The 12,884-nt window shown below is 47.7% G+C and overlaps 1 protein-coding gene and 1 long non-coding RNA gene across 10 annotated transcripts in view; one reads left to right on the top strand and one right to left on the bottom strand.

Annotated features, from left to right (window-relative positions):
* The window catches only part of LOC131279208 (uncharacterized), a 230,949-nt gene extending 224,227 nt beyond the window's left edge, over positions 1-6,722 (bottom strand). The window contains exon 1 of one of the 2 annotated variants that reach the window (XR_009186587.1): positions 6,375-6,722. This is a non-coding gene — a long non-coding RNA (uncharacterized lncRNA). Of the gene's footprint in view, positions 1-6,196 lie in introns of both variants that reach the window. The other variant, XR_009186588.1, reaches the window with a different exon arrangement.
* The window catches only part of CPEB2 (cytoplasmic polyadenylation element binding protein 2), a 56,507-nt gene continuing 48,386 nt past the window's right edge, over positions 4,764-12,884 (top strand). For 2 of the 8 annotated variants that reach the window (XM_058300858.2, XM_012518660.4), the window contains exons 1-3: positions 4,764-6,514; positions 9,863-10,153; positions 10,903-10,992. In XM_058300858.2, the coding sequence (XP_058156841.1) occupies positions 4,841-6,514; positions 9,863-10,153; positions 10,903-10,992 (2,055 nt within the window). In that variant the 5' untranslated portion in view covers positions 4,764-4,840. The remainder of the gene's footprint in view (positions 6,515-9,862; positions 10,154-10,902; positions 10,993-12,884) is intronic. The other 6 variants (XM_058300869.2, XM_058300850.2, XM_058300893.2 and 3 more) reach the window with 4 other exon arrangements.

Raw genomic sequence — 12,884 nt, 5'->3', positions numbered from 1 at the left:
TAGACTGCAATCATAAGAAACCAGCAGCTTGGAGGCTCAGGACCAAGTTGGCCTTATTGTCATCCTCCTTGAACTTGCTCTCTTTCTCAGAGCTGGGCCCTTGACTCCTTTTTGCTCAAGCTCCTGTGTTTCAATCTCTTTTCCTCCATATCACAGTTCCAGGACCTGGCGTCCAGCTTCTTCTACGTCCTCACTTATCCTATAGATGGCTGGAATTATCTCTATATTTTTAGTATCTGTATGGTGTTTGGGTAGCTCCTTCCAGCAAATGAGCAATTGACAAACCGACTTTCATGTTACTAAAACACTCTTATAGCTATATATTTCCTTAAACTGCTACTCACTTAGCATTCATTTAGTGCATGCAGTTGCCAACTATTGAGCGCTTATTATGTGCCGGGCATTGTTCTAGGAGGCACTGGTAATGCAGCAGTGGACAAAGCAACGTACCTTCCCTCATAGGACTTGTGATATAGTGGAGAAAACAGATAATTTAAGTACATAGTGTGTCAGATGGAAAAAAATCAAACAGGATAAGCAGAATAGGGAGGCTAGAACCAAGGGAGTTGCTCTTTTACATTTGCAGTCAGGAAAAGCATCACTGAGAAAGTGACCTTGAGCAAAGACTTGAAGGAAGTGAGAAAGAGAAAGGAGCCATCCTGGTGTTTAGGAATACAATCCGCAGTGGGAATCTGCAAGGGCAAAGCCCAGAGGCTGGGTTAGCCAAAGGCTGATAAAGAAACAGCAAACCTTCTACTGCAGAGTAGAAGCTATCAGAGGGGCTAGTGCGGAACAATCATGAAGAACGTTTTGACTACTGAAAATGTTTTGACTTTTATTCTGAGAAAATGGGAGTTCTTAGTTGAGAAGTTGGCCTGATCTGTCTTCCATTTCCAAAGGAATGGCTACAATGTTGGAAATAGATAGTATAGGGACAAGATCAGGAGCCAGGCAACTAGTTAGGAGGTTAGAGCAACCATCTAGGGAAGAGAGACTAGTGGCCTGGATCAGGTCATCTGTGGTGCAAAGAGAGACAGAAGTTAAGGATGACTCCAAGGTTTTTGGTCTGAGCAACCAAAACAATGGAGTTGCCATTCATGGGGATGGAGTAGACGAGGTAGAAAGTTCAGATTTCCACATGTTCAACTTGAGGTGTCTAAGAGACATTGGTTTGAAGATCTATATAGGCAGTATGGAGTTGAGGAGAGGCAAAGGCAGAAAAATGGGGCAGTAGCTGAAGAGGGAGAAGAGGTGGTCAAGAGGTTTTATTTTTGTTTTTCAAAGATGGGAACTGATAAAGCATGTTTTTATGCACATGGAGGTGTTTCAGAGAGAGGAAAGAAGTGATAATGAAGAGAGGGAGAGAACTATTGGAGGTATGTCAAGAGTGGGTGAGGGTGGGAATCTGGTGGGCCAGTGGAGGGGGCTGGCCTTAGATAGGAGCGTGGAAAGGTCATCCTTGCAGCAGGAGAGAAGGCAACAGCGGTGGGGGGCAGGTAAGGGGACAGATGCAGAGTGACTGGAAAAAGTAGTGGTGAGAACCTGTGGCTTATCTTGTGACTGTTTCTATTTTCTCAGCGAAATAAGAAGCCAGGTCAGAAGCTGAGAATGAGGGTAGGAGAGAAGTCACGACAAGGCTTTAAGATAGAAAAAGTGTGAAATTGACTTCTAGTACAGTGGTTTTTGTTTTTTGTTTTTAATTTCAGCTCATAAACGGGTGGCTCCTAAAACCAACTTACTTTTTTGAGACTATTATTTTAAAAAGTAAATAGAAGTTAAAAACAGAGTTTGCTGCATGTATTAAGAGCAAGAATTGTTTAACTCTCAAAGAATGGTGAGAGCCTTATTTAGTTGCATGTTCACATGTATGTGTGTATACGTGTGTGTATGTGGACTGGGTCATAGTCAAAAATATTTTAAAAACACTTGTTCAGCAGTGGGAGTAAATGACCAAAGGAATGAGAAATAAAATCAAGGGCCAAGTTAGTGGTTATATATTTTAAATATTTGTATGTAAAAAAGATCCTACAGACTCACAGGAACTTGACAGTAGGCCTGTTTAGGATACCAAAACCCCTCACATACACATCCCCATTATAAGAAACATTCCTGTTTGAATATTTTCAATGATGGAGTGTCCCCACCTTAAGAGGTTTCCCTGTCAGAATGCAACCTTCCTGTCTTTAAAAGATGGGATCCTCAGGACACTCTGGGATGGTCAAGCAGTGAGCAAAGGAGCTGGCATTTAGAATTTGGAATTTGACATGCTCACTATGAAAGTTGACCTTATTACAAAGTACCAGGCTGCACATTCATGGCTTTAGTCCACTTTAGAGAGCTCTAAATCTTCAAAGCAAAACCAGTACCAGAACACCAAGAACTCCTGTTTTTGTTTGAACTTTAGCCCTCTCCCCTTCACCCCCATGTTGTATTAACTGCAATTCCTACCGATCATTGAGTTAAGTTTTATGCCTATATTTTCTTCCTCTTTCAAGGTTTGTTGTTGGATGTGCAGATGATTCCAATCAAATGCAACGTAGAAGAACTTCATCCATTTTTAAGACTTTACATGCCACAGTTGCTGAACTAGATTTTCCCTGTAAACTACATTAATAAGTAACATTTAAAATGCTAATAGGTGCTGTGGCAATGGCCATTAATATGTTTAACACTAAGGAGCTCAGGTTATTTTCTAGACATTGTAATTTAGAATGATAAAAGGACTTCTCCAGTTCTATATTTTGCCTGAGTATTAGGAACGGTTTTGAGATTATTAACTTGAACCCATCTTCAATTTTTCCTAATTTTTAAACCATTTATAAGTTTTCAAAAACGTACTTATTCCTTATTGTATAGGCAATATCAAAATTCATTAGTTTACCAGTCTTAAACATTATACATGAAATGTATTTTCTCTTTGCAATGTTTTCTTTCTGCTGTGTTTAATCGGATTTATATAAATTTGAAACACTGAAGTAAGAGAAGCTGAAATCAAATTTAACTAACAAAGAATAAGGACTCATAAAAGTATACACTGTCTACATCAGTAACAGTGTGCTAATTTATAACATTAAATATTTAATCTTAGTCTAGTTGAAAACCAAAATCAAGCAGTCTGAACCCACCTTCTACTGCTTTGGGGGATGAAGAGGCTATATTCTAGGATTCTTTCAGGAGTTTCGCTTCTCTAAACACCAAAAAAAAAAAAATTGCAAAACAGGAACATGAAATTTCTATCTTACAATGTAGCATGAATCACTGTTTTTCTTTATTCTAGGCCCTCAAATAAATTTTTCTCTATGTAAATTGTTTCTTTAGGAGAGGAAATACACAAGATAGTTCCTCTTCTAATACTACTTTTAAACAGAGTTCTACCAAGGAAAGCGCTCTCCCCTTTCATTTTGCAAGCTTCGACTTCTGCTGCTGAGTCAGAACCTCCTTTTTGCTCGGATGTGAGAAATCTTTCTCCCTGGAAAATTCATAATGCTTCGGAAATGTTTAAATTAGAGTCTCCCTGGGGGGAAGGGGCGGGGATGCCGGAATGAATGTGGTGGGAGGAGTCCTGCTCGCAGCCGCCCTGATCGTCGCACAGTAAATGCTTTCCTGAAACTGGACGACTTGGAGCGGGCCCAGGGTTACCATGGGAGCTTGGCTCCCAACCCATTATATGCATATATATGTGTAAATAACCACACGGAGCCGTGTTTTGTTCCAGAGACTTTGTTCCCCGTTACTGAAGTGAAAATGTTTGGTATACAGACGGGGCTGCAAGGCTTCATGTTTACCCTACAGAAAACACCTTCGCGCGGCCGCGGGAGGGCTGATGACAGCGCGCCGCACGGGAGGCTAAAAACGGAAACAGACCCGAGGAGGTGTTTTTCAGAGCAGCCCGGAAAGATCCAAGTGGAACTGGAAGGCGGGGAGGGTTGCGCCCGCAAAGCCGCGACCCACGAGTTTGGGAGAGGACCCCCGGACAGAGCCGGAGGGGTGGGCGGCTCGGGGGCCGCGCACGGCTCCAGGGCCGCGGAGCCCAGATTTCCACCCGGGCCGGCGCGGTGCAGGCCACGCGCGGCCGCCGGAGACCTGGAGCCGCCCCCCCGTGGGGATCCCGCGCCCGGCTCCACCGCGGGCCAGCCCTGCCCTGGGAAGCCCCGGTCAGCGCAGCCGGGTCTCATGTGACCGAGAGCGGGCCCCAGGGGGACAGGAAGGAGGCGGGGCCGCGGAAGCGAGGGACGGGCGCGTGCGACCCGGGCTAGGCCGGGCGCGGGCCCCGCGCGGGGAGGGGCGGTTGCCCAGGAGCCGCCCGCGCCTGCTCGTCCTCGTGCGCGCACCCGGCGCGCGGGACTCCGCCCCCGAGCCCGCCACCCCAAACGGCCTCTCCTTTCCCCACGGCGCGGGCGGGGCCCGGGGGGCGCGCCCCTCGCCCCCGTCCTCCCTCCGCCCTTCCGGGAGCGCGAGCTCCGCGGCGTGCGCGCGCCCCCGGCTGGGCCTGCATATTAATGAGGGGCGGGGCGGCGGGGGCGCGGCGGCCTCGGGCCCGCGCGTGCGGAGACGCACCGCGGGGGGGCGGCGCGATTATGAGGTGGCGCTGACGCACGTTCCGGGGTTCTTAAGCTGCCGGGGCGGCGGCGGCGGCGGCGCCCGAGCCGGTCTCGGGAGGTGGCGGTGGCCGCCGCGAGGGGTGACGGGGCCGAAGTCGGTCCCCCCTCGGCTCAGTCACGGTGTCCCTCTCTCACTGACCCCCCTCCTTCCATCACGGCCGGGCCGCCTCAGATCCGGCGGATACCTAAGCGGGGCGGGGGACCGGGCGCGTCTCCTCCCGCTGCCACCGGCCAGATAAATGAGGGACTTCGGTTTCGGGGTGCTGCCGACCGCCCCTCTCCGAAGCAGCAGCCCGGGAGCCCCGTTCGGGGACGGCGGGGCGTACCGCCCCTACGCCGCAGGGTCGGTGGCGGCCGCCGCCCCGCTGTCCTCCGCCACGCCCTTTGGGCCGCTCTCGCCGCCGCCGTTGCCTGTCACCGGCTTCGCGGAGGCCGCCTCCCCCTTCACCATCCCCCTCGGCGGCGGCGGCGCGGGCAGCTCGGCCGCCGCTTCCTCTTCCTCCCCGTTCCTGGCGCATCAGCAGACCATGCAGGATGAGCTGCTGCTGGGGCTGACACAGCAGCCGGCGCGGCCGCTCTCGGGGGCGGCGGCCGCGGAGCAACTCCCCAACCACCACCCCGGCGGCGGCACGAACGCGGGTGTGACCCACCTCCTCCCCTCCCAGGACTTCAAACCGAGTCGGCACCACCCCTCCTCCTCCTCCGCCTCCTCCTGCTGCTGCTGCCGCACCTCCTCCCCGCAGGACTTCAGTAAGCGGCAGCAGCAGCAGCTGAACAGCCAGAAGAGGAAAGAGTTCAGCCCCCCCCACCGTCCCCACCCTCCGGACTCGAAGCCGTCGCCACCGACGCTCCCCGGCTCCGGCAGGTTCAGCCCGCCGCCGCCGGGCCCGCTGCTCCCGCCGGCGCAGCTCGCCCAGCGCCCGCCGCCGCCGCAGCCACAGCCGCAGCAGTTCAGCCTCCCGCACCCGCACCACCTCCCGCCGCAGGACTTCGCCCCGCGGCAGCGCCCGGCCGACCTGTCCCCGCTCCCGCAGCTCCCGCCCTCGCCCCCCGCAGCCCCGCGGCGCCGCCACGGAGGCGCGGGCAGCCCTCGCAAGACCCCGGCCGCGGGCGAGGGCAGCGCCGCCGAGCCCCCCAATGCGGGCTTGGCTGCCTCGACGCCGCCGGTGAACCCCGCGCCGGGCTCCATGGAGTCCCCCAACCACCCTCTGCTCAACAGTCCCAGTAACCTCCTGCCCGGAGGGGCGCTCGGCGCGGGCGCCTTCAGCAGCCTGCAGAGCCCGGACCTTCCGCACCCGGGCGGTGGCGGCGGGGGCGGGGGGCCCCCGGGAGGCGGAGGGGGAGGCGGCTCCGCGTCGCCGCCACCGCTGCCCGGCTTCGGCACCCCCTGGTCGGTGCAGACCGCGTCGCCGCCGCCCCAGCCCCAGCCCCAGGCGCCGCCGCCGCCCCAGCAGCAGCAGCCGCCGCCTCAGCAGCCGCCCCAGCCGCAGCCGCCGCCGCCCGGCTCGTCAGCCGCCACCCCGGGAGGCGGCGGCGGCGGGGGCCCGCTCAGCGCCATGCCGCCCCCCAGCCCCGACTCGGAGAACGGCTTCTACCCGGGGCTGCCGTCGTCCATGAACCCGGCCTTCTTCCCGAGCTTCTCGCCCGTGTCGCCGCACGGCTGCGCGGGGCTCAGCGTCCCGGCGAGCGGCGGCGGCGGCGGCGGCGGCGGCTTCGGAGGGCCCTTCTCGGCTGCCGCGGTGCCCCCGCCGCCGCCGCCCGCCATGAATTTACCTCAGCAGCAGCCCCCGCCGCCCGCGGCGCCGCAGCAGCCGCCCAGCCGGAGGTCGCCCGTCAGCCCGCAGCTCCAGCAGCAGCACCAGGCGGCGGCCGCCGCCTTCCTGCAGCAGAGGAACTCCTACAACCACCACCAGGTAGGGCGGCGGCGGCGGGGAGCGCCCCTGGCCCTCTTCCGCCTCGAGTCCCGGCCGCGGGGAGGCCGGGGGCCCCGGGTCGGCCCGAGGTGGCCCCGAGGGGAGAGGCGACCGGGGCAGCGCGCCCCAAGTTAGAGGAGGGCGGGGAGGGGGGGATTGGGGACTCGATCCCGGCTCCCGGCGGCGCGGGCCACGGCCACCGTGGGCTGCGGGGGCTCAGGAGGCGGGTTCCAGCTGGGAGCGGCCGCCGGCGGGTGCCCCCTCGAACGCCCCGGCGCGGCGGTGGGGGCTGGGGCCGCGGCGGCCATGGCGTCGGGGTCGGGCCGGCGCGTCGTCCCTGCCTGCGCTCGTAACCGGCGCTAGGAGACGCGAGACTGGGCGACCCCCGGCCCGGAGGGTGGCTGTCCGCGAACGGCCCCCCGGCCCGGAGGGTCGCTGTCTCCGGACTTCTCCCCGCCCCGAGGGTCGCTGCGCCCGACGCCGCCCGACCCAGGGAGACACGGCGGGGACAGGGACGGCGAGCGCGGGGCCGGCCGTGACGGGCAGCGGCCGCCGAGAAGCGGCGGTGGGAAGCCAACTCGGGAAGGAAGAAAATGATTGCCGGCGACGGTGCGTGTGGGGAGCCCGTGACTCGGCCCCGCGGTCCAATGAGGGAAGGGGCGGACAGGCAGCCTTTTTTTTCTTTCGAGTTTGTTTCGTTCTTAATTGGCCGGCGGGAGAGGTGGCTTCCGAAGCCGGCGCCGGCGGGGGCCCGGGGCGCGCGCCCCAACGCCCGTCCGAGCCGGGCCCCGCGCGCCCCGGCCCCGCGCGCCCCGGCCCCGCGCGCCCCGGCCCCGCGCGCCCCGGCCCCGCGCGCCCCGGCCCCGCGCGCCCCGGCCGCGGGTCGTCGTGCGCCAAGTGCGGCCGCTGTCCCGGCTCGACCGCCCTTCGACCTGGGCTGCATCCTTTGAGGGTTGTCAGATATCTTTTTAAAAGGGAAAAGTCCGCGATGGCCGAGTTAAATAAAACTGCGATGGTTTTTTTAAACTTGTGGGCTTTTTGTTTTAATATTTGGATAATATTTTGTGGTTTTTAAAAATGCAAACTGAGGTTGAAGCTGGGATTGGTATGTTACATTGAAGAGAAAACTTCAGTATATATTTTTGTGGCCTTAACTTTCTCTTGATTTGGGGGATATGTATCTTTTAAGTAGGTAATAATAATTAACGTGGGCAGATTTTTTATTGGCCGGGATCTTTTCTGATTCAAGGTCATTTTGTTTTCCTCTCAATTTAGCTTTTGAATGATTGCTGGATTGGTTAATTGGCGTTAAAGGAGTGTTTTGTTGTTGTTTAGTCAGCATTTACTGCGGTGATCGTTCTGTTTATGGCCATTTTCCACACGTAGGGTTACGTAGTTAAAGGTTGACAAACAAAATTTGACCTTAACCAATGTTTACCTATGCATATAATTCGTCCCCTTGAGCAATTAAAAGTTTTCAAGGGTTAACCTTTTTAAAAGGTGACTAGTCTATTATCTAAGTTAACAAATACAACAGTTAACATTTTGTTGAATTTCTGTTTCTGAGAAAGGAGGATGTAGCCCGCCTAAGGAGTAAAATTACGGAATTTTGAAATAATTTGCTTTTCCATGATTAACATAGTCTTGAGCAGCATCCTCAGTTTTTTTTGTATTTCAATATTTTTAGAGTTTAAACTGTCAACCTGCTTCAGAAAATCCATAATAATTATTTCTGCATTACAAAAGCCATGATATAGAACCTTAGAAGAACGTGTACCATGATCCATATTTTAAATATTTGCCTTTGGACAAAAAGTTAGATCTTGCAAGGGAGTGTAAGAGATCACTCAGCTTTCATAGGGAATTTTAGATAACTGGAAGAGAATTTGAACATTGATTCATTTCATGAGGAAAATAAGGCCCTCGAGAATGAAGTTACTTGTCCAAGGTCCTTTAGGTAATGCCTTTGAACTGTATGGAGGGGAAAAGGGTGGTATATATTCCTGATTATATTTGCATTTAAAAGTTAAAAAGAATAGATACTAGAGATCAGGTGTTTAAAAATTTGTCCTGTGAGGAGCAGGGTTAATTGTAAGAGTGTTGAATTTAGAGAAACTACACAGTACATACTTTATTATTATTATTATTATTATTAGAGCAGTTGTGGGTTTACCGATCAATCATGCACAAAATACATGATTCCCATACACCATCCCACCATCACCAATGTTGCATTGGTGTGGAACATTTGTTACAATTGATACCGCTTTTTTGTAATTGTGCTAAGTTTTTTAACAGTGCTTTGTTACAATTATTATTAAATTATTTTAAAATAAAAATTATTAAATAGTACCACTAACTACTATCCATAGTTTACATTAGTTGTATTTCTTTGCATCTACCACCCTATTCTATACTTTTGCTAACCACAAGTCATTAATATATAAAACCTTAATTACAAGCTCATTGAAAGTAAAATTTGCTGGCAATTTTTAATATTTACAATTAATGTCTTTTTTGGTGGATTTTCCATTTTTTGAAGATTTCACTTGTCATAGGTTATTTCTGAAAATGAATAAATTAAATGGAGACTTGTATTACGAGCTTTACTAGAAAAATCAAAGCATGGGGTTTATTGTCAGGATATCCCAGTGGATCCCCCTATGGGTAACATTAGAAAATTGCTTAACAGTTCATGGATAATAAAGTCAAATAAAAAGAAGACTCTTTTAAAAAGAAACTATACTAAAACTGGAATAACATACATTAAGAAGTGAATTAGCAATGCAACAAAATGAAGTTTTTCCTAAATTATCTTCTTGCCAAAGGGATTTTTAATTACCATCTCCACTTTTGTAATGGTACAACTTGTTTTGGAAACTTAACATCTAAATGTTTAACTCATGAGGTTTGGGATATTTTAATTAAAGACTGTGTTTAGTTCTGTGCCTTGCAGAATATGGTTGCTTTAAGATGAGAATGCAGGTTTTATCTTTAAGGATCTTCTTCAAGGTTAATTTAATCAATTTGAAAGCATATTTTTTTCTTTATATTTATCATGTATATCATTCTCTCTGAAAGGAAAGAAGTGACTGCATAGTTCTGTTTTAGCAACAATATCTCTTTGGCTCATTATAATTTATGTTAGACAAAGATGATGAAAACTCATCTAACAGTAAAATATACTTTCATATCATCTCAAGCTTTTACTGGTATCCTGTGTTACCTTTATATATATTTCATTTTTTTAAAAAAATCATATGAATCCTTAGCTCAGATCTAAAATTTGAATTTGATTTGTAAACACTTATAAATGCCTATAATTTAAATAGATGTGTGTTTTCCCAGCCTCTTCTGAAACAATCTCCTTGGAGCAACCATCAGAACAGTGGCTGGGGCACTGGAAGTATGTCCTGGGGAGCAATGCATGGTAGAGATCATCGTAGAACTGGAAACATGGGAATTCCAGGAACTATGAATCAGATATCTCCATTGAAGAAACCATTTTCTGGTAATGTCATAGCACCACCGAAATTTACTCGATCTACTCCATCACTGACTCCAAAATCTTGGATTGAAGATAATGTATTCAGAACAGACAACAATAGTAATACGCTCTTACCATTACAGGTAAGAATGGTATGTAAATGGCTTATTTCTAATATTAATCTTTCAAAATAGAAAGTTGGGTGGCAGTAGTATTAACATGGTAAAATTAACAGATTAAGGAAAAGAAAGCTCTAATTTAATTATCAAAGCATAAAATACCCATACAGAGTGAGTAAATTGAGAATGTAAAAAATTCTTTAAACACACAATAGAAAAAGGGCTTCGTAAATATAGAAAAACCTGCTATATTTTAAAAATACATATGAGGCTTTTAATTGGCAGCTCCTTAATAAAGCCTTAATTCATTAATCTTTAATAGGCCATTAAAATGCATTTCTCTTATAATGTAGCTAAGCTAAAATGTAACATAATTGTAATTATGCACAGATTTAACTCTGATAAGCTCTATGTTTATTAGAATATACTTAGTGCAGCTGTAATTATAGCAAAATAATATTAAGGGTTTTTGCATCAAATTCAAATTGTCTTCAGGGGTTCAATGACTTTTTCTAAAGTGGCCTGATAGTTAAAATGATTAGACTTTTTTTTTCAGGCCTTCTAATATTTTGTTGGTATTGCTTGTTGATAAAATTCCCTTATGGAGATTTTAAATAAGGTTTTTGATTTTTTTGTTCTAAAACCTTTAGAGGACAGAACAAAGATACACAATAGAATTTGATTGTTTTGGTTTGTTTTTTGTTTTTTTGTGTTTTTTTTTTGTGGGTGGGTTTGGGAAACAGAACTGCTCATTTCTGATGAAAACTTCTATGCTATTGAAGGTGAGATCTAGTTTGCAGTTGCCAGCTTGGGGCTCAGATTCACTCCAAGATAGTTGGTGCACTGCAGCCGGAACATCCAGAATAGACCAGGTAGGCTGCACAGTGTATATTTCTCAGGATTTTGGCTAGGAGTCTAGTTTTTATATTATGACTAGGATTTATTATTTACTTGTCAGTTGTGCCTGTTTTAAGCGTATGTCAGAGGACATTAAAGCAATTTATTTTTTAAGGGTCACTTGACTTACAAACTATTGAATGCTTTGTTTTCAAATTTAAAATTAGTAATCATTTAATATTTCTAAAACATAATCAATTTGTTTTTGGAAAAGGGACTTAATTATATACCATGGGGTTATAAGAGCACCTGGCTTTAAACATCAGTCGAACTGAACAGATTTTATCTCCTATCAGACTTATTTGCAGTTAGGTACAAAATCATATGTCTAACTTACAACTTTACATTTCATTAATGTTTTATAGGACTTTTTAGCAAACCTTTGTCATGAAATTCTAGTTTGTCCTATAAGATATATTTCTAATAAAGCCTTGTCTTAATTCAGTTTTTTTTTTTCCTTCATAAAGAATTGTATGGTATAGTATTTACTTAATTCTAAATATTGTTACTGCTCTTCTATTTTCTTCTTCCACACAGTTTCCTATGGAGTAACCCTGAGTCAGAAAGCTGGGAGTTAGTCTTAATCAAATTACCTTCAAACCCTTGGAAGTTACAAAATGCTATCTGACTTCCAACATAATTTGAATACATACATGGTACCAGGTGATGGAGATTATTACAGGACAAATAGAAAACTCAATCTTTATATCTAAGGATTCATTCTGACAGACAGAGCCTGAGTGAATGAGCACAGACATGACATTGTGGGAGTCCACTGAATAGAGCTGTGTTATCCTTAGCTAAGGCTCTGATTCTTCAAACAGTTTAGCAACATGAGATGATTTTACAAGTAAGGACTATATAAGCAAATGAATAATACACATATAAATAACACTCTAATCTAGAAGGTTAGCACTCACTTCATTAATGAGCCATTAACTCTTTTAGACAAGTCCTACCTATTTACGGAAGTATTTCTGACAGGACCTCCACTTAGAAATACTAGTTACCTCTTATAATTTGCAGTTTTTTGTCTTGTTTTAATGTAAGTTAGCTCTCTAACTGTTTATTCTCTCTTCTCCATTCTGGCCCAGTTAGATCTTTTAGTGATGTTTTTATGGTAGCACTTTTATGTTGTTCAAATTGAATACTCAAATGCCTAGGAGATGGTATTTTTAAAAGAGGAAAATGATAATTTTGAAGATGGCAAGGGACATGTTTTTAGAAAGGAAGTGAAGTAATTATTCTAATAGTGTACAGGAAGAAGCAATAGAGTACGGATGTGAGAGGGATACATGACTATGGAGAAGAAAGCAAATTTAGCCTGCATAAAAGGTCCATGGGGGTACGGTTATTGAGAAATTAGGTTATGAGGTTATTTCAGTTGGTGGAATGCTAGAGAACAGATAGAGGTGATAGGAAAGGGAAGTCATTTTCAAACTTTAGACTGGCCTCTGCAGAAGTATCCATGGGGCCACCACAGGACAGTGCCTCTACCCTCCCACTCTGACTTCATTTCAAAGCCACTTTGCTTTTATCTGGTATTTTAGGTAAATTCTTAATAGGTAAAAAGGATAATGTGATGAAAGTGAAGACAGTGGTAGAAAAAAAAAGGTAGTAGAAAATGAAGTGAACTAGGAAAAGAGGTCTGAGACCTGGATCCTCTACTTCTTCCTTTCACAATCTTTATGACATTGGATGAGACAGTTTATGGGCTTTTATATCCATGGGTCATAGTTTCCTTAGCTTTAGAAGAAAGGTTTTGAAGTAGGTCATCTAAGGCCTTTTCGGCCATCTCTTATACGTTGATGTGTTTTGGTCCTGTCTTACTTCCCTTGCTTCCCTCCTCCTCCTCTATTTTTAGAAT

Source organism: Dasypus novemcinctus, chromosome 1 (assembly GCF_030445035.2).
Source record: "Dasypus novemcinctus isolate mDasNov1 chromosome 1, mDasNov1.1.hap2, whole genome shotgun sequence".
In the NCBI taxonomy this organism is placed as follows: Eukaryota; Metazoa; Chordata; class Mammalia; order Cingulata; family Dasypodidae; genus Dasypus; species Dasypus novemcinctus.
The sequence above is the reverse complement of the archived record's forward strand: the minus strand, read 5'-3'. Positions and strand labels throughout refer to the sequence as shown.